General features: G+C 39.9%; 1 protein-coding gene across 1 annotated transcript in view; it reads left to right on the plus strand.

Moving 5' to 3' along the window:
- Nucleotides 1-10,454: 10,454 nt before the first annotated feature.
- LRCH2 (leucine-rich repeats and calponin homology (CH) domain containing 2) overlaps nt 10,455-19,729 on the plus strand; it is a gene marked incomplete at its 5' end in the record, with an annotated part of 29,308 nt that continues 20,033 nt past the window's right edge. The window contains 10 exons of the mRNA XM_009084244.1: nt 10,455-10,593; nt 12,366-12,492; nt 14,540-14,645; nt 14,742-14,878; nt 15,090-15,223; nt 16,486-16,573; nt 17,612-17,723; nt 18,015-18,112; nt 18,204-18,271; nt 18,496-18,600. Coding sequence (XP_009082492.1) covers nt 10,455-10,593; nt 12,366-12,492; nt 14,540-14,645; nt 14,742-14,878; nt 15,090-15,223; nt 16,486-16,573; nt 17,612-17,723; nt 18,015-18,112; nt 18,204-18,271; nt 18,496-18,600 — 1,114 coding nt within the window. The remainder of the gene's footprint in view (nt 10,594-12,365; nt 12,493-14,539; nt 14,646-14,741; nt 14,879-15,089; nt 15,224-16,485; nt 16,574-17,611; nt 17,724-18,014; nt 18,113-18,203; nt 18,272-18,495; nt 18,601-19,729) is intronic.

Here is a 19,729-nt window from a genome sequence, read left to right on the forward strand (position 1 = left end):
GAAGGCACAGGGCTCTGTGTGTGTGTGAGAAGGCACAGGGCCGTGTGTGTGTGAAAAGGCACAAGGCTCTGTGTGTGTCTGTGAGTGAGAAAGCACAGGGCTCTGTGTGTGTGCGTGTGAGAAGGCACAAGGCTCTGTGTGTGTCTGTGAGTGAGAAAGCACAGGGCTCTGTGTGTGTGTGTGCGTGTGAGAAGGCACAGAGCTGTGTGTATGTGTCTATGAGTGAGAAGGCACAGGGCTGTGTGTGTGAGTGAGAAAGCACAGGGCTCTGTGTGTGTGTGTGAGTGAGAAAGCACAGGGCTGTGTGTGTGTGAGTGAGAAGGCACAGGGCCGTGTGTGAGTGAGAAGGCACGGGGCCGTGTGTGTGTGAGAAGGCACAGGGTTGTGCGGGCAGAGGGTTCCCTGCTGCCCTGGCTGTGCGGGTTGGAGCTCCCCGCGGGCTGCAGTGCTCGGTGAGCTCGGGGGGTCTGTGCCCCCGTGTACACGGTGGGAGCGGCGCGGGCGCTCTCGGTGTGCCCGGGCTGGGGGAGCGGTGCGGGGCGGAGGGGAAGGTGGTGCTGTCTGCGTGCTGCAGGGGAGGGGGCGGTCACAGGGAATTGTGTGCCCTGTGTCTGTCTGTAGTGCCGTAAGGATCGGACTGGCAGTGTGTGTGCCTGGAGGAGGATGTGCACTTCTGTTCAGTTCGCGCTCGGGCTACTAAGAGCTCGTGCTGTGGTTGGTTGGTACCTCCAGGGGTGTGGGATTCCCTGCAGTGAAGCTGTATTGCCTGGGCTATTCTGGTCGGTCCTTGTCCCCAGCTGAGCAGGAAGGTGGTTCCAGGTGCGGGTGTGAGGGCTGTGTGAGCATCCAGCAGTGCTCGGAGAGCTCGATGTGTTCACCGTGTTGGTAAATGCTTGTATGTCGTGTGTGCGGGCCTGGATTTACACAGGCTTTTAGGCAAAGCAAACACGGAAACAATTTTGTGTACGGTTCCTAGAAAACAAAGCTACCTTTTCCCCAGAGGTTCTGTCAAATTTGGGTCTGATTTGCTTGTGGGTTTATTTGCTGCTGGAGTAGTTGCTGAAAATGGATCATTTTGAGTAATGTGTTAGAAGAAAATACTACTGAGAGGTCGAGCACCTATTGTTCACAAGTAGTAGTGGCTTGCCAGAGTGTTGCTTGGGTGAATGAATTTTTGGGGTTTTGTCTTGCTTTGGGGCTTTTATTTCTCCATGGGTTAGGAATGGTTTCGAATAGGAGACTGCCAATTGTGATACCTTAAACTAGAAAGATACTCCTTGAAATAATGGAACCTGGAGTTTTCCTTGTAGTAGCATAATAATGTATTTAGCAATGGTCACTGTTGTGTATAAACATTTAGTATCTGAAGCATTAAAAGTGCAGTGTTGTAGGCATATCAGCAATCTCTTGATAAAAAGACTTCTTCTGTACCCTGAAGCAGGTGCGTCAAGGATCTGTATTTTTGTTTGCTTCTAATTATTGCTGTTTGCATTTTGTTTTTTTTTAAATGATTGTTTTGTTTTGAATCTCAACAGTTGAGGAAGAGCTGTCTGCAGTGGTCTTGTCATTCTGTTGCAGAGTGTAGGAGAGGCCAGTCACTGTCAGGATTGAATTGTTCTTGTGAAGGATGGTGTGAAAATGCTTAAGGGCAATGTCTGACACAAACAGCATTATTGCTTGCTGCTCTCAAAACCCTGTGCTGGAGTAGGTGATGTGGGTCTGTGCAAGTACCATCTCATGACAATCCTGAGGTGATGTAGCCTTTACAGTGTGTCAGTGTGGCTGGAGCTTGATGAAGGATCAGCCATTGCCTCAGAGGTCATGTGGTTACTGGCATTTTTGTAGCAGTTATGCCTATTTGACTTGAAAATGTTGCCCCGAACAAGGTTCTAGACTGAGGCTAAGGCCTGGGAGATGGGGGTTAGGGTCAGAAGTCTTTGCAGTGTTTCACCTTCTGTTCTGAGTCAGTGACTTGGGTCCTGTGGTACTTGGAACAATCATTTAAAAAACAGCCTCTAACCAATCTGGATGTAAAGGGATTCTTTTCCATATCACTGACCCTTATGCAGTCAGATCTGCAGTGTTGCTGTAAACCCAGAATACTCTGCCTTGATGTCAATAAAGTCAGCAACAGAGGGAAAACCACTTCAGTTCTCCATAAGGTTAATATATCTATATACACACACGTGTATGTTGAAGCACAACTGCTGTTGTTGTCTATATACACACACACACATGTATGTTGAAGCACAACTGCTGTTGTTTTATCAAAAATAACTTGGGATTTTATTTTGCATCTAACTTACATAATGGCTTGGCAGTGCTTTATTTTCAAATGCTGTGCCATGTTTTTTGCATCTTAAATTATGTGTCAAAAATTATTGCTGAGCTAAAAATATAATGACCATATCTGTCTGTTTAGCTCCTTTTGTGAATTGTGCTTGCACCACTTTGGCCAAGAAATCCTTATTATGTTATTTGCTTGGATTTGTCTTCTGGCTGTTCAAACAGATCTTGTGCTGCTGTTAATGAACTTTGGGAAAAAAATAAAATCATAGGTTCTGAGATATCAAGAAGTATATTGAATATCACAGTAATTTTATGAATGTGTAATTTTTCTTCTCGCTGTGCAAGCAACATTAGGCTCCCTGGCAGTTAAGTAATTGAGTCTATCACATCAGCGTAATCATGGGCTACTTAGCACAAGAGTTGTGTGTTTGCTGGTTTGGGTTTTTTTTTTTTTCAAGAGAGGTTCCTGTGCTCTATTCCATGCTGAACCAGGTCAGCCTGTGCCTTTAGCCATTTCCCCCTTTTTGCTGAGCACTTCTTAAAACATGGGTATAGTTAATACAGAAGGTGCTTGACAGCTGATATGCAACTGATATGCTCTGGATAAATGCAGTGGAGCCATCAGGCTTGCTGGTTTATGGCTTTGTCACAACAGACTTGATTGCCACTTTTTAATTCTCAGGGAACTTCCAAGCAATTATAAGTAGGTGAGTGATTGCCTGTAAATAGATTAACTTTGAAATTTCTCCTTTCTCACCACCTGCTCCCTCCTCATGGCTGAGGAGTGACACCAGTGTATTCCCAGTATGGCTTCAGAGTGAGCCCTCCTGTCATGGCCAATAGCAGCTTTGGCACGGCAGGCAGAGTTCCCACCTTGTGCTCCCTCCGCTGAGGGATGGGAGGGAACACCCTGGTTACAGATGCTGCTTTCAGCATTACTTGCATGTCTGTTTGTTGTGCATCCTATTTCTGGCCCTTCTAAGGTCTGTAGTGATTCATGTGATTGCAGATTGAACCCAACAAATCTACAACTTAATATTGAGTGTGAAATCTAGGTTACATTCTAGAAATCAAACATATTGCAAAACACTGTTCTTAAGTAGTGACTCCTTCAGATTGGAACTAAAAGAGAAACTCGAGTGTCTATGGTTTTGGGGGGAGGGGTCAGTGTTTATGCTTGCAAATGCATCTGATGCAAAATCTGGAAGTGACACAGTGTATAAAGAAGTAATTGTGGAAATTCACCAGTGTTCTCAAAGCCTGTCCAGTGTTTGGGCTAGGGGGAAATGAGTCATGTGTGCTTGAGGCTTTCTTGCTGAAGGCCAGTGATGAGGATCCTTGTTAAAGATACTTGGTGTGATGGACAAGTTAGGAAAAGTCTCAGGTCAATTTGTTGAAGTTAAAAAAGCTGACTATTAGGTTGCCTGCCTAAAACATTTGCATTATGTAGAATGCCAGTTATATCTTAATTTAATCTTTAAAACGTCCCCAGTGATTTCCATGTTATAGCCTTACCTGAAATACTGACCTGCAAGAAATGTGCATTTTTTTGACTTTTTACATTCTCTGTCCATCAAAATTAAATTTGCCATTGCTTTGACTCTTTTTGTGCTGGAATATCCAGCATTTAATGTCTATAATGTTTCTGCCTTTGATTAACTAAGGAACCTTTTGTGATATGTTTCTGCTTTGTTGCTTATTCTTTGAGGAGGAAGCAGGTATATGTGGATCAAATACAAATACCTTGCAAAACTTTGTGTGATAAAGACAAATGGAGTAGCCTTTGCTTTTTGAGATATTCTTTTTGGTGAAATGTATGTTAACATTTCACTTGTGAAGCTTGGGTGGAGCAGATTAAAAAGTACACAGTCATTTTCCTGGCATTTAATGCTGGAATCTGTCCTTAGCTGAAAGGTAACTAATTAAGGCCTGAAGGTTGTAATACTACAGGAAATGCAAAGATACTTGATTGATTTTTTTTTTTAAATTTTTTTTTTAGTTTTTTTTTGTGGTAAAAGTTGTACGTGACAGTGTGAAGAGACTTGTGAGCTCTCTGCTTTTCTGTGGCTGTCCAACAGTCTGATGTTTGTCATGCTTCCAGCTAACCTGGGATTGTTTGCCACTGACTAGGAGAATGTGCTGCCAGGGCTGCCAGATCTAGAGAAAGTTGAGCATTTCAGGTGTACAAACAAAATAAAGTGGAAATGTTTATGGAATTAAAATAGTTTTGTGCTAGGCAGACAGGGTTATCACAAATGTGTTCCCAAGTGTATGATTTCTGAACAAAGGTTTTGTAGTTCCAAGGCTTGCAGGATCCCTGCATCCCTGGGCTCTTCAGCGGCTGCTGAGCAGCAGGTGTGACTGTACAGTGAGCAGATCCCTGACCATCTGGGTATTAAACCAAACACTCCTTCAATATGTCACTTTAGCACTGTTTCAGTAGGTGGAAGCAAGGTGTAGTGGACAAGAACTGCTTCTATTGAAGACTGACCTAGAACTACAAAGTTTATGGAAGTGCTTGCTTCAAGTCACTCCATGCAGTAATGAGAGATACTATCTACTTACTGTTAAGCTAAGAGAAGTGGCTACAGCCATTCTTAAATGCTGCCGCGAGGTCTGGCACGAGTAGCAGAGTCAGTGGGAGGGAGCAGCAAATAAGAACAGATGCTGAAGTGGCTGCAGGAGGGGCCGCTCTGTCTCTGGAGAATGTGCTGGAGTTGTCGCTGGACCCTGTTCACTCAGTGCTTGTGCACTGTTGGTTTACTCAGTTTCTTTTGGTTTTTTTCTGCTTTACTCTAAGTGCACTCACCTTGTTTTCCAGTGTTCTTTGTCTTCAGAAGTCTAGCTTGCTTAAAATATGTTTCTGCTTAGTTCATCCAGTGACAAACCATTTTATCTGCACAAGTCCACATAGTAAACACAAAGAAATTCTCAGAATTGAGCCGTAAGTAATGGCCAGTTTAAGTGGGAGGAAGATACCCTGTGCTGTAATACACCAGCTTAGTAACCCTTGCTGACTTGTCAGGAAAATAGGTTTTCCTCTTTCTGGTAGTAAGGCATTTTAATGATTATAGTCTAAATACCCAAGTGCCAAAGCTAATAAGCTTCCTGTGAGATTTTCTGCTTATCACTCCAAACTTCAAAAGACTTGTGGAGACAAGACACCTTCAGCAGCGAAGAGGAAGATAATGCGTGATATGGAGTAATGTCCTTTTGATACAGTGTGTGAATTTTCACCTTCCTATGCCAATCTAAGGAGTGATCCTGCTGATGTGTTCTTTATTTTTGGTTTTAATCATGCTGTTCTAAAATAGCTGAACACACTCCAGAGCTACAGCAGTGTCCTGTCATGTGTTGGACATGCCTGGGACTTTCTGATGTTGTAACATGGTGAAGAATTACCTAAATTCACCTGTTGGTTTCATCCCATCATTGGTGTGCAGCAGGTCAGTACAGCTATGCCCCCAGTTGTCCCAGCCTTTAGAGCAGAGCTTCTGGTTGAGTTTTCTATTGATACAAATTTCAGGAAAATCCTCACATGCCTGAGCTAACCTGTGCTGAGTGGAGGTGTCTTACAGGGAAAGCAAGAATTGCTTGATCCAAACTGCCAGTTTAGATGTGTCCAGTGTAGACTGGGATCAATGAGGGTGGGTTGGTACAGTGGGTTTCACAAGGCTGCCTTGATTTCAGAGCCAGTGTGTTGGATCTCAGTTCTTTTTTCTCAGCAGCAGACGTCTGGGACGCAACTGCTGGTCTGTACCCGTTACAGAAACTTGTACTTCCTGTGAAAGAGCTGTGGTTCAGTCTGACAGGATGTATCATAGTAGTATCACAGTATGTTGAGGGGTTCAAACAGACCTTGCAGATCATCTAGTCCCAACCCCTGCCCTGGGCAGGGACACCTCCCACCAGAACAGGTTGCTCAAGGCTTTATCCAACTTGGCTTTGAACACTGCCAGGGTTGGAGCAGCCACAACCTCCCTGGGCAACCTGTGCCTGTCTCTCACCACCCTCACAGGGAAAAACTACTTCTTAATATCTAATCTAAATTTCCCCTCTTTCAATTTATCCCCATTGCTCCTTGTCCTATCACTACAGTTTCCTAACAAACTGTTTCTTTTAAGCAGAAGACAGACTATGCTTTTATTTGACTTATGAGTATACACAGTGGATAAAAATGAAGTTAAATATTGCTACATAAGAATAGGCTTTAAATGTATGTAGCTTTGCTTGTGACAATTTGTGGTCAATTTATTTTCCTGTGAGCTAGAGGTGTCTGGCAGGTGTCGCAGAGTTCCTTACTGTGCAGAAGAGTTGATGGGTGCTCAGTTTGTCCTGTGTAGCCCTTCACCAGAGCTCTTAATGTTGAAGAGCAAATGAAATTTGCATGTGAAATACTTAGTTACATGCAAAAATGATGTAATTTTTGAACACTCTCTGCTAGTAAGTTCTAAGTTCTTTGGTCTGTTTTGCAGCTGAAATGGTTGCTGTTTATTTCAGTATGCACAGTCATTCTACCTGTGGACGTGTTTAACAGTTCAATATATCATTTTACAACCTAAGTAAATATGAAGCATTCTGATATTTAATTAGCCAAGCTTAATTTTGTTCCTTTGAAAGGAAAATTTAGAAACGTTAGTGTTTAACAACACTAGTCATGTGTCAAGATTTGAACTGTGAACCTGCAAGTAGATGTGAAGAGTTTGAGGGAAATGCTAAGGATGTTAGAGAAACATCCCATTGGGGGTGAGCTTGGGAAGCTTAAGAGTTCCTTTCTCCTGAGGTTCTTGAAAATTTGGAAAGAATAATAGAATCATTAAGGTTGGAAAAGACCTCTAAGGTCATGAGATTGAACTGCAAACCTGGCACCATTGTGTTCACCATTAAACCATGTCCCCACAGGATCCACACTGGGGTTTTTAGGTGAATGGGTTTAGCAGACATTTTATCAATGTTCTGTGTGGTGATCTCAGATTTGTTGTTTAGATTGGCTCAGAGTGTACCTTTGGGATCAGGTCTGAACACTTGTTTTTATGCATCCACTGGCTTCTGTAGGACTAATTACATAGTTAGAGTTGTGCTTTGATGTTTTTGGCTTAGACTTTGGTTGGTTTAGGCTAAAGCATGACTAGAAAAGCTGGCTAGGGAAATCTGTATGAGAGAGGAGTTAGAAGAGCAGTTTGGGGTTTTGTGGGGTGGGGTTTGTTTTCTTTTTGATCTTGTTTCTAAGTAACAAGTTGAGCAAATGGAAGCCTAACACCAATACCATGGGTCAGCAACAGATATTTATGAAGAGTATTAAAATATCAAGATAAAGTTCAAGTGTAAATTTCAGAGCTAAGCCTTATATTTCAAATGGAACATGCAGTGTGTTTGAAATGTGAATATAAAAATGATTGTACGGGCTTAAATAAAAGGCCAGTCAGTGCTAGCAGCTTCTCATGGTAAGCAGCAGTGCATGCTTAGGGAAAAGTGCAAAAACAAGGCAAACATGATGTTAATGCTATTTAACTAGCTTACTGCAGACTGCTGTAACCTGCCAGCTTGAGCTTCTTGCTTTTCCTTTTGATCATGGTTTAAATTTATACAAGCAAACTTCTTCTTTCTAATAGCTTCCCTTCCAGACTCACTGATTTCCTAAAATTCTTTCCTTTTGATCTTTCAATATATTGTCTTTTAATCGTTGTCTTACAGTCAGTAAAGACTTTGCTTTTCCTGTCAAAAGGAAGCTAAGCTGCAACCAACTTCATGTTTTTCTAGTTCCCCTTTTAAATTTAACCTTAGTAATGGTGTGCTTCTCGCTTGGATTGTTCCTGCAGAGATAGTGTTTTGAAATACCCTGTGATTCATGGGCAGGCATGGATAGTGTCTTCTATTTAGAAGTCACATAACACTCCCACTGAGAGTTTTCCAGTCTAAGCTGGTTAAGCAAAGGATTCCTATAATCTCACTTCTAGAGGAGTTGTCATCTTAAATCATTTGTAGTTCTGCATTTAGCAGCTTTCCTTGCTTCTCCAGTCTATTAACCCTTACAAAACCACTCTCAATTTAAGTGTGCTTTCATTTCAGTTGAGATGAAGTCTGTCGTGTGTATAGAGGAACACTCTATTCCAAAAGCTTCTGCCCTTTCTCTTACCATATTTTCTTGGTCATCTGTTGTGTTATTAGCCTTCAATAAGTACCTAAATTGCATAAGCTTCACATCTGCATTTTATTTAGCATAATAGACAGTATCATCTCAGACTTTTTGCTTGTTGTGAAAACATTTTTGGAGTAGAAATAATATTTCAGTTTGGATCAAAATAGCATTACTTGTATTTAAAAAGCTGTAAGTACATTTAATGTGAGACTGTTGTGGAAAACTATAGGCATTTGAATCTTTCTTTTTAGAAAAATCTGAACCCCTGGGGCTATTCTAGTACTGTTTTGCAATAATGGAATGAAAAATAGCTTGGGGGAGAAGTCATAATATCTCCTACCTCTTTATGTACCTTTTGGATATTATTATTGACAGGTAGGGGATGTAATTTCCTATTCTAATAGGACTTCTGGGTTCATAATTGAAAAGTGGAATTCTTGTCCCAGAGTGTCTTAAAAGGCATTCGTAGAATCATAGAATCATCAAGGCTGGAAGAGACCTCTAGGATCATCAAGTCCGACTAATAACCTGCCACTGTTTAGCTTTGTTTTCAGGGTGCAAGTCTCTACATTTGCCTGCATTAAACTGGATGAGTGTCTGCCAGCCCAGGGCCCTGGCTGCATCTGATCCCTGCAGCATGGGAGTTGCCTTTCTGCTCCCTCCAACTTGGTGTTGTCTGTGCACTTCCTGAGGGCACATTCTATCCTGTTTTCCAGGTTGTTGAGGAAGGGACTAAACAATATTGATTCCAGTGTTGGCATTGAGGAATGCTGCTGCTTTGGCAGTTACACTTGAGGTTCTTGGGTTCTCTTTGACTTTGAACCACTTGTCCAGCCACTTTCTAGACTTTTTTTCAGAACTATGTTTGTTCTAATGATAATGTGATGGGAGCTAAGCAGTACCACACTTATTTCATGTGAGTGTTAAAAATGGAGAACTAAAGCCTGAAATAGCAAAGCATCTGTATTGCTACTTTGTTGAAAGAGCTTGTTCAGCGTTTCTGAGAAACCACATCCTTCTGAGATATCTTGGGTTGGGAACCAGAGTTCCTTTCAAAAGAGCAGGCACTTGTTCTCAAGTAAATGTCTCTTTCTTCTAAGGTAGTTTGGTGCACTTTCGATGACACAGGTCTTGGTACTTAATTGGCCATTTTCAGGATTCTTGGGTCACATCTCATTGGTATTTTCTGGTCTTTTTCAAGGTTTCATACAATCAGAGATGTCTTGTGCTTTGACAGTGTGCTGTTTGTGATAACTTCTGCATGCAGATTTGCATACTGCAGTCATGCATTGTCAAAATAACTCGAGCTCAAGTGTTATGTTTCCATTGTTGAAGATACCTCCTCTTCCAGCTTTTAGGCTAAACTGCATCCTCATTTTTATAGACAAATACATATGGTGTTGGTTTTGCCAACTTTATTCTCTTTCTGGCTAAGTTATAAATGTGTAGCTGGAGAATGTCTCAGTTGCTGTGCTTGCAATAAAGAATATTTTTAGATGAGAATTGTAGTTCTTAAGCAAAATATGTCTGTAAAGGTTTTTTGCAAACTTGGCTTTAGCATTGCAGATATATTGTACAATTCCATTGGATTCTAATGTAGCTGTCAGAAAGGAAGAATAACATGGAGTTTGTACCCTGTCGTACTGTTGTGCCTAGAATTGGAGGGGGAAAAGCCCAAGAATTGCACAGAACAAAGACTTGTTAGACGAGGGACAATCATGATTGATATTCAGTGTCATTGTGAATGTAACTATGTAGTGGGAAATGTGTTTTTGAATTCCTGTCATTCTTCTATTTTCTGTTGTAATTGCATATCAAGCAAGACTCTGAGTATTTTAATTCTCTTTTGTGTATTAATTATATGCAGTAGCATCTGGTAAAACTGAATTATTTTACACTTCTTGCAACACCTTAATTTTTAGGAGCATGACAAGAATAACAGTGGGGACTTTCATCTCCTCTTATCGCAGGGAAAATTTTGACTAAAAATGGATTTATTTTTAATTTTGTTTTCTTCTAGATCTTTCAAAGAACAGATTTTCAGAAATTCCTCCTGATGTCTGGCTCTTTGCACCACTGGAAACTTTAAATTTATATCACAACTGCATCAAATCCATTCCAGAATCTATTAAAAACCTGCAAATGCTCACCTACCTTAACATTAGGTGAGTAACGTTTCTTTGTGGTCTTTATATAACTTGCCTCATTGTGGAGTTGCCATTCCCCTTCATCAGGTCATTGAGTTTGCTAAGTTTTCTTCGGCTTCAACGTTCTGCAAACAGTGTTTGCAAACTATGGGTGTGAAGATTTGTTCCTTTCAGGAGGGTAAATTGCTCTGGCCAGAAGGCTGTGCTCATTTTGCACATTATTTACATCCACTGCTGTATTGCTCTTTTTTAACTTGGAAGACATTGTTCTCACAAAAACAGAAGATGGAAATGAGCTCTGGAAGGAGAGAGAATCTAAAAGACACTCCCAACCCTGTTTTCTGTAATATTCCTTGATTCTTGTATTGACTGTATCAAGTCCAAAACAGTTTTCTCAGTTAAGAGCTATTTACAACCCTAAAATCTACTATGTCTCAAAATGCGCAAATATCTGTCGTTACACTGATAATTCAAGAGTGATGTGTTCCGTGGTAATGCTAAAGAGGATTAATATGAAAAAGACCTGCAGTATTTTCTGAAAGAAATTTGTCCTAACATTCTTCAGCTCAGCCCATTTCTCTTTTGATGGTGTTTCATTCACAGAAATGGTTTGTACTTCTAACAAGGTGTTGCGTGTTACTTCAAGAGCCAAATCTTCTGATCATCACTTGCCACATTGCTTTGTCTTCAGTTCTGTGCTCATGTCTGAGGGCTGTGTTGGCAGTGCAGGAACATGTGGGCTGTGGGATTGCATCCAAAGGAATGAGGGCAGCAGGTTGAGGGAGGTGATTCTGCCCTTCTGCTCTTGCGAGACTCCACCTGCAGTACTGCACACAGTTCTGGTGTCCCCAACATAAGGACATGGAACTGATGGAGCAGGTCCAGAGGAGGTCACAAAGCTGAGAAGAAGACTGAGCACCTTTGCTATGGAGACAGGCTGAGGAGGTTGATGCTGTTCAGCCTGGAGAAGAGGAGGTTATGTGGAGACCTCATAGCAACCTGCCAGGATCTGAAGGGGCTATGGGGAAGCTGGAGAGGGACTCTGTTAGGAACTGTAGTGATAGGACAAGGAGTAATGGGGATAAATTGCAAGAGGGGAAATCTAGATTAGGTGTTAGGAAGAAGGTTTTTCCTGTGAGGGTGGTGAGACACTGGCACAGGTTGCCCAGGGAGGCTGTGGCTGCCCCAACCCTGGCAGTGTCCAAAGCCAGGTTGGATAAAGCCTTGATCAGCCTGTTCTGTTGGGAGGTGTTCCTGCCCAGGGCAGAGGGTTGGGACTAGATGATCTCTAAGGTCCATTCCAACCCTGTATCAAACTATGAAACCATGACTATTGCTCAGCAAAATAATAAGTAAGTGTTAAGGGCTTTTTGTGATGGCTCAGGACAGCCATGATGACATCACAGGAGAAGCAATAACCTTGTGTAAAGTTCTAGTCTTGTAGATTGTACAATCAGGTGATCCTTCTGAAGGTAACAGCAAGAGTCAAACATTATTTCTTCTAACAGATTTCATTTTCATAAAACACTATGTTTCAGTGTTAGATTCTATCCTAGTACATGTTCTTTTCATCAAGTGAGCTGGGGGCTAAAATACACATACATTTGAGGCTGTATCTGTTAAGGAATTAATGCTGGATATTATAGCTGAAATGTAGATGAAATTGTCATAGGTGGAGAATGTCTTCTGTGGTAGGAGCAAAGTCTTCCAATGTGCACCTCAAACTCCATGTCAGGTTTTAAAAGGAGATTATAATCCAGCGTTGCTTGTCGCTTTTTCTCTCTTGCAAGTCGGAATCTTTTGTCAACGTTGCCAAAATACCTGTTTGATCTTCCACTGAAAGTTCTGGTTGTCAGTAATAACAAACTGGTCTCCATTCCAGAAGAAATTGGGAAGTTGAGAGATCTAATGGAGTTGGTAAGTAAAATTGTGAATTTTTGTACTAAAGAAATTTCTAAGCAGTGTATTTTCAGTATAATAAATTATAAATGAGTATTTTTAAAACATGGAACTGCAAAATTAAATTCACTTCCTGTATTGGGTTTTGAGCTGAAATTATGGGTGAAGTATTTTGTAGTTTCAAAACTGGGGTTAAACACAGAGCAGGATGTTGGGTGAACTAAAGCGTAAGGGATTCATAAAAAAACCCACATTGCAGATGATTTCATATGAGTCTTTTGCTTGTGTGTTGTTAAAAATGGTGAATTGTTCTGTTTACCTTCTTTACAGTAATGATAATTCTATTTATTTTTCTTACATATTGTCAGGAGTCTTTTTTCCAGCTGAAGAGTTCATCTCTCTGTACTCTGATATAAATTATGCCCTTCAGTCACTCTTGGCTTGTGCTGTGGGTTGTCTTCCCCCCCATTTCTGCTGTTCCTTTACTTTGGGGTGAATGGAATAATACAACATGTTCCAGATTAGGTGTCTGTGCAACATCGTTTTATTCCATGACATATTCGAGTTTTGTGCTTTGTCATCCTTTACTTTGTTCATATTCTAAGATTTTCTGATCATTGCTCTGTGTTAAGCTTCTGTGTTTTGGAGAGCTGTGCACAGTCATTCACTGACTTGCACTAGATCTAGTTAATTATTTAATTAATTAATACTAAGTATTTTTAGTATCTATGATTTCTGTGGTGATTGCAAGGCACCCTCATCCTGTTTCCACAGCAGCTGTGTATGCCCTGGAGAGTCTTTTAACACAACCTCATTTCTAAGCTATAAATCAACATTCTATTTTCACTTACAAGTACTGTGAGTTATTCTGAATGTTTGTGAGGCTTTTCTCGTATCGTTTACTCTTTGAGAAGTTCTCTGTGCTCACTTCCATGTCATAGGACTTCAAGGTGGGATCACTGCTATTGTTTCCAGGAAGTGAGTGTTTGTCAGGATTACAGCTGTGGGGTTTGAGGCTTATTTCTCAACCTTGTAAAATTGAGAATGCAGATTAAGGAGAGAGAATTACCTGTGATCTGTTGGTTTAGAACATAAAAACAAGTAGAGATGTATACACACATATTTTTTGAAAAAAGGTTGATAACTAAGCCATGTGCTCAAAAGATGCTTTTAGGAAGGGAATCCCATCTCAACTGTGGTGATGTGGACAAAGATCTCGCAATAGATCCAGGACAGTGTATCCCAAGCAGCCTGTGCTTTCTGTGACATCCTGCTGTGTGCAGACACCATGGATGCCAAAAGCAGATGGGTAGTGCCCAAGCTGATGCTCTAGAAGTGTGTAGTGGAGAAGGAGGCTGAAATCATCTGGCTTAAGGCCTGCCTACTAGTTACTGACCTAGCTTACCTTGAAAATTGGTTTCCATGTTTTCATCAGACAGATACATCTCACTGTTATCTAACCTAGGAAACTAGTCTCAGGAGTGTATTGAATTAGAAATAAAAATGGCTGGAAAGAGTCTTTATCAATGCGATGGTTTTATCAGTCAGGCCTGCATAAATGAATGTTAAATTAGTGTCAGAAATAGCTGTAGTCTGTGTTCACTTGATGCAGCTTTGCCACCCTCTGGTGCTTGTAGCCAAAAAGTTGGTGCAGCTGCTACTGCTTTCTGTAAATGTGGAGTTTTATGGGCTGGTTCCAGGTTTTCTAAGGAAAAGGAATTTTTCAAAGAGGAGTAGAATGTCACTTGCCAGCAGTAGCACAAAAAGTGTTTGACTGATATGGGAACTATAGCAGGAACTCCTGATTCCTAGGCTGCAGTTTTCATCTCAAACCCAGTATTTCACCATTCACTGATGGAACGTCTTGAATTGAATTTCTGAAACATCAGTCATTAAATAGGGAAGAAACAGTGAGATCTGTTATGGTGCATCTTCTCTGTGGAACATCCAAGGGAGCTGGGATTTATTTTCATTTACTACTATGCTTTATAGGGGTTTTGATAGTATTCTTTTGTGTAATTTCATTTAAGGTGTTCTTTTGATTTATTCATTCTGTCTTTCCTAGGATATTAGCTGTAATGAACTTCAGGTTCTTCCCCAGCAGATAGGAAAATTGCAGTCACTTAGAGAATTGAACATAAGAAGAAATAATCTCCATATGTTGCCAGATGGTAAGCTCCTCATCTTCTTTTCATTGATGGAGGTAAATTAGGTAAGGTGTTAAGAAGATAACTGATTCTTTTCTTTGTTTATTTCCCCAAACACAGAATTAGGAGACCTTCCCTTGGTAAAACTGGATTTTTCCTGTAATAAAATCACAGAAATTCCCATTTGTTACAGAAAGTTGCGTCACTTACAAGTTATACTTTTGGATAACAACCCAATGCAGATACCACCAGCACAGGTTAGTATTAAAGCACTCTAGTACCCAAATTGCATTAGGAACTTAGAGGAAGCTGCTCTGAGTTATATCAATCAAGTTCTCATTTTTTTAGCTATATTTCTCCTAGTGATAAGCTGTGGGCACAAACAGAGTGTGGAAAGTATCTCTTGGAGTGTATTTTCCAGACATGCTGTGTAGTTAAGATGTTTTTTGTTCACTTGTTTCCCAACAGATCTGTTTAAAGGGTAAAGTACATATATTTAAATTCCTCAGCATCCAGGCCTGCCTCAGAATAGATAAAAAACCAGATTCCTTGGATCTTCCGTCATTAGGGAAAAGAATCCCCTCCCAGCCACTCACAGACAGGTAAGTGGTGAGGGGTTTGTTTTATTTTACTTTGGCATTTGTTATTAAGTGGTCTCTTTATTGCAGATAACAGCTGTCACTGCAGTACTTTATTTAGGAGTCATAGTGTCTATTTTCTGTTCCTGGAGGCCTCATTGGCTCATCTGAGTTGCTATGAAAAACGCTAATTGTACTCACTAAAGATTTAGAAATCAGAACAAAGATGTTTAAAAGCCCGAAGTTGAAATTTATTTATTGAAAATCTCAGCTGTTTATTTCCTAAACAGAACAGTAGATGAGAAGTTACCGTAAATGCCATGTTAGTATGTTGGATGGAAAGTGTCTCCCACATATGGATTGAGGGAAACGAACTTAAACCCCACTGTATTTCACTGTGTTTTTTTTTTTTTTTAAATTAGATTTAGTTGAGGTCAAAATGTGCAGAGTATTTTGTTGTACTTTTGTACTGAGAACCTCCTGAATAATTAAATGGGAATGCATCTGTATTTACAATCAGTTGGTTTGCCATTGGATAACATAGGGAACAATACTCTCATGTCATGTGTCTCTCTGTTCAAGGCTGAAGAAAAATGAAAGTTATGAACAAACCAGTCTAAACTATCAGATTCAGTCCATGGGTTTGGTCTCTGTCAACTATGCCATAGGGAATTAGTCCACAGTGGTCATAGATAGCTGCTAATTGCTCCTTAAAACCTCAGTCATAGCTGCTCCTGAAATGCCTCTGTTAAACTTAAGGCCTACAAGTAAAATGTCTTACAAAGGAGTACTTGTGTACTTCAGCACATGGGATTTTGTCTTTGAAAGGAGGAAGTATTTCATGGATATTCAGGCAGAGTTATAAACCATTATAATACTACATAACGACTAAACCATTATATATGACAGTATCAGGTGAATGTATATTTGTTAGTAGTAGGAAACCAGGTCTACAAATAGAATTCAGGGAATTGGGGTTTAGTGGAGGAAACTTTTATTTGTGAATGAAATAGAACAATCTAAAGTTGCTAAGATACAAAGAATACCAGGATTGATCATACCTACTTGAACTTTGCTGTGATACTCTTTCGTTGCACAACTTATGTAAGAGGTGAAGAATTTGCTTTCTACACATGGGACATTGTGCAGAAATTCTGTATCAGCAACTGCAAATGAGTAGAGAGAACATGTTTTGAAAAGGATGTTTCTTTTCTTTTAGAGAAATGAAACTACTGATTCTTGCATTCTTATATGGGTTTTTTTGTGTGCTGTTTCTCTTAATGTAGCATGGAGGACTTTTATCCCAATAAAAACCATGGACCAGACTCTGGCATTGGAAGTGATAATGGGGATAAAAGGTTGTCCACCACAGAAGTGAGTATTTTTCACTGCTGCATTTGTAATTTCTGGTTTTTAGAACTTTCCTTTGTGCTTTGTATCATTTGAGAAATACCTGAGTAAGTTGAATTTCCTGTTCTCCTGAGTATCTGCACTGTTGAGTTTAGAGCATTGGACTGTCAGTATCGGACACAAATTATTTGCTAGTATTTATGTATTTCCTTAACTTCTCTGGTTAGGTTTGATTCCAGTCCAAATTTCAAACATTTGAAAACTGGCTCCTCACCTAAAGAATTGTTTGGATCTTTTAGTGTGTGAAATGAATCACCATTTTCTACACAAAGAACAAAAGTTATTTGAGACTTTCTTTTCTTATTAATGAAATAAATGTACTGAAGATAACTGAAGTTTATTAGGACTAAACTTGAGTGTTGTACATGTTAGTAATCCTCATTGTTTAGATTTGAATTACCTTCTGAAGGATCTGTTAGGCTTAAAACAAGGAAAAAACCCTTTCAAGTTAACTCTGTATTTGTAGAACTCTTCATTAAGGAGCTGTTATTAATAACTGATGTCAAAGCTGAATAGTGGAGAACAAAAGTTTTTGTGAAACTCAATTACTGCAAACGCAGAGTGATTGTTAGTGGAAAAACTGTAGGAAAATGAGTATCACTTGATGTTTTTCAAGAAAATCTCAGATTGTTAGAAGTGATAATTGTTTTCTTCAGTGGTCCAACAAGAGTCAGAGGCTTTAGGCAAGAAAGTACCTAAGTGCAGTTTTCATAGTCCATTGCCTGGGGTTGGACTGGGCCTCTTGGAACAAAGTACTGTCTTTCAGTGTTGTGTACTGAACTGTGAGTATATACTTAATTATACTATATATAATGTACTGTCTCTCCTGAAACTATGATTCTCTTAAACTCCCTTCCCAGTCACTAAAAGCTCTTCTTTCCTCTCTCCTGGGAGCCATCCCTCATGATAGTGTTAGTTGCACCAGAATTGTGAGTTCTTAGCAAATCATACAATAATCTAATTGCCATGTCAGTCCTGTACTAACTGTGAGTGTCTTTGCAGCCATCTGATGATGATACAATCAGCCTTCACTCCCAGATATCGGAATCAACAAGGGAACAGACATTAAAGAATGACAATCATGTCATGGGAAGTAAACTTGATCCACAGAAAGGTAATACCTGTTGTGTATATGTTAGTTTGGATAAGAGGTGCTTAGTTTAGGTCAGAAAAATGCACAAAATGATCTGATCATGTTGGCATTGTATTTTTAGAAAACAGTGTAATAATGTCAAATAACGCCAGAGAGAAAGAAAAAAATAAGATTGTTTCTAGCTTAAGGAGATGCAATTGCTATGTTTTATCTTTATCTGATGTTTCATGAGCACTTAACTTTCTCAGGAGTAACACTTGGTCAAGATATTGTTGTTTAATACCTTTTCGGTTCTTCATAAATCCTCCCTAGACCAGGAGGCATATGACTACATTGACCCGAATGCTGATGAGGGAGCTCCTCCTGAGCAGGGAGATGTGCAGAGTGGCCCATTGCTGTCCTATGTCAAGGTACCACAGACTGACAAGAGAGTCTTGAATTTAAAAAAGTAAATCAAACTTGTTGAACAGTTTCTAAGATGTTTGTTTCCTTCTGTATAAGGAACGGGGAAAACATCCTGAGAAGTCCCAGAAAATTGAACAGAATGAAGACTGGGGGGATGAAAAAAGGTAAATCTTGATGATTTTGGGGTAGGTTTTACTAGTGGTGGCAGGGGTGAGAGTGGTTTTCTTTTAAGCTCTTTGCATGTGGAGGAAAGAAATGTGTTGAACTCTGACTACCCTTGGACAGAAAATAAGCTTATGGGGAGCACTGCCTAGTTCTTGTCCAATAATGAGCCATTTCTGTCTTGCTTTCCTGAAGTCAGGCAGGTCACTAATGTTTAATTTCTCAGGCTTCAGAAAGAGCAGCTGCTGGCTGAAGATGATGATGAACTCAAAGAAGTGACTGACTTGAGAAAAATAGCAGCTCAGTTGCTGCAGCAAGAACAAAAACACAGGTATTGTGCAGTTAGTTAAGATAACTTGTGTTGCAGTTAATTTATTCATTAGCCTCTCTTCTACCCAAAAGCTCTTGTCATCTCGTTTTGAGAACAGTTTTGTCCAGATGTCAAACACTGATATCAGACTCTGTCAAGATACCTGTCCTGTGTTTCTTTTAATAAAATTGCTGTCTATAAACCTACGGAGAGGAAGAGGTGAATGTAAGAGTCTCTCGATTTCCTGAATTGGTATATGTTAACTTTTTTAGACTTTTTATCCTTTTTTTTTTCCTTTAAAGCTACTTCTCAAGTAGGCCTGGTTAATGCTCATGTAAGTGCATCATGGATAACACGTTAAAGTAACTTCTCTGAGTCTGTATGAATTTCAGAACCTGCAAACAGTTTGTGACTGCTTATTTTTATTCAAATATAAGCTAACTTAGATGGTACTTCCTCCATTTGATGAGAGTTATAATTATCCCACGGACAGAAGGGGAGATTTGTTCAAACATTATTCTGTCAAATGCCAGTATGTATGGATTATAAATATCCAAACTGCCTTTCTCTGCTTCATGTTGGACATTTCAACAAGGATTCTTGAAAAGGAGCTGTAGAACAAGTGGCAGATTAAAGAAATGTAATAAAATAAGTTAACTAGAAAATGAAGAACAGGAAGGAATACTTGGAGTTCCATTGGATGTGGACAGGGTAGGGTTGAAACAGTGTTCTGTGTGGTTCCTTTACCAGGCAGGCATATGCTGTGAGGTATTTTGAGGGTAAGCTCTGTTCTGAGAGGTAAAAGTTGTAGTTAATAGTAGTTCATTAACTAAAATAGTTCTAACAGTCATTCATGATATGACAGTAATGGATTTAACTTCATACCAGCTTAAATGCTACTTTTGTTTCTTTTGAATTTCTGTATAATTATGAGGTTCTGCACTGCCTGTTTTCTTTGAAAATAGTTGAAATCCACATGAAGCCCTCAGAGAAACTGATCTCCTCATACTATGAATTGCAGGGCTTTAAAAATTCACCAGCATTTTATATTAGATAAATATAGTCACAGTTAATAATTAGGTAAATATAGTAACAGTAGTGTGTGTGTGTGTGTGTGTGTGTAAAAGATAAAGTAGGTTTTACTTGTACC

This window comes from Acanthisitta chloris, unplaced genomic scaffold (genome assembly GCF_000695815.1).
Source record: "Acanthisitta chloris isolate BGI_N310 unplaced genomic scaffold, ASM69581v1 scaffold821, whole genome shotgun sequence".
Classification (NCBI taxonomy): Eukaryota; Metazoa; Chordata; class Aves; order Passeriformes; family Acanthisittidae; genus Acanthisitta; species Acanthisitta chloris.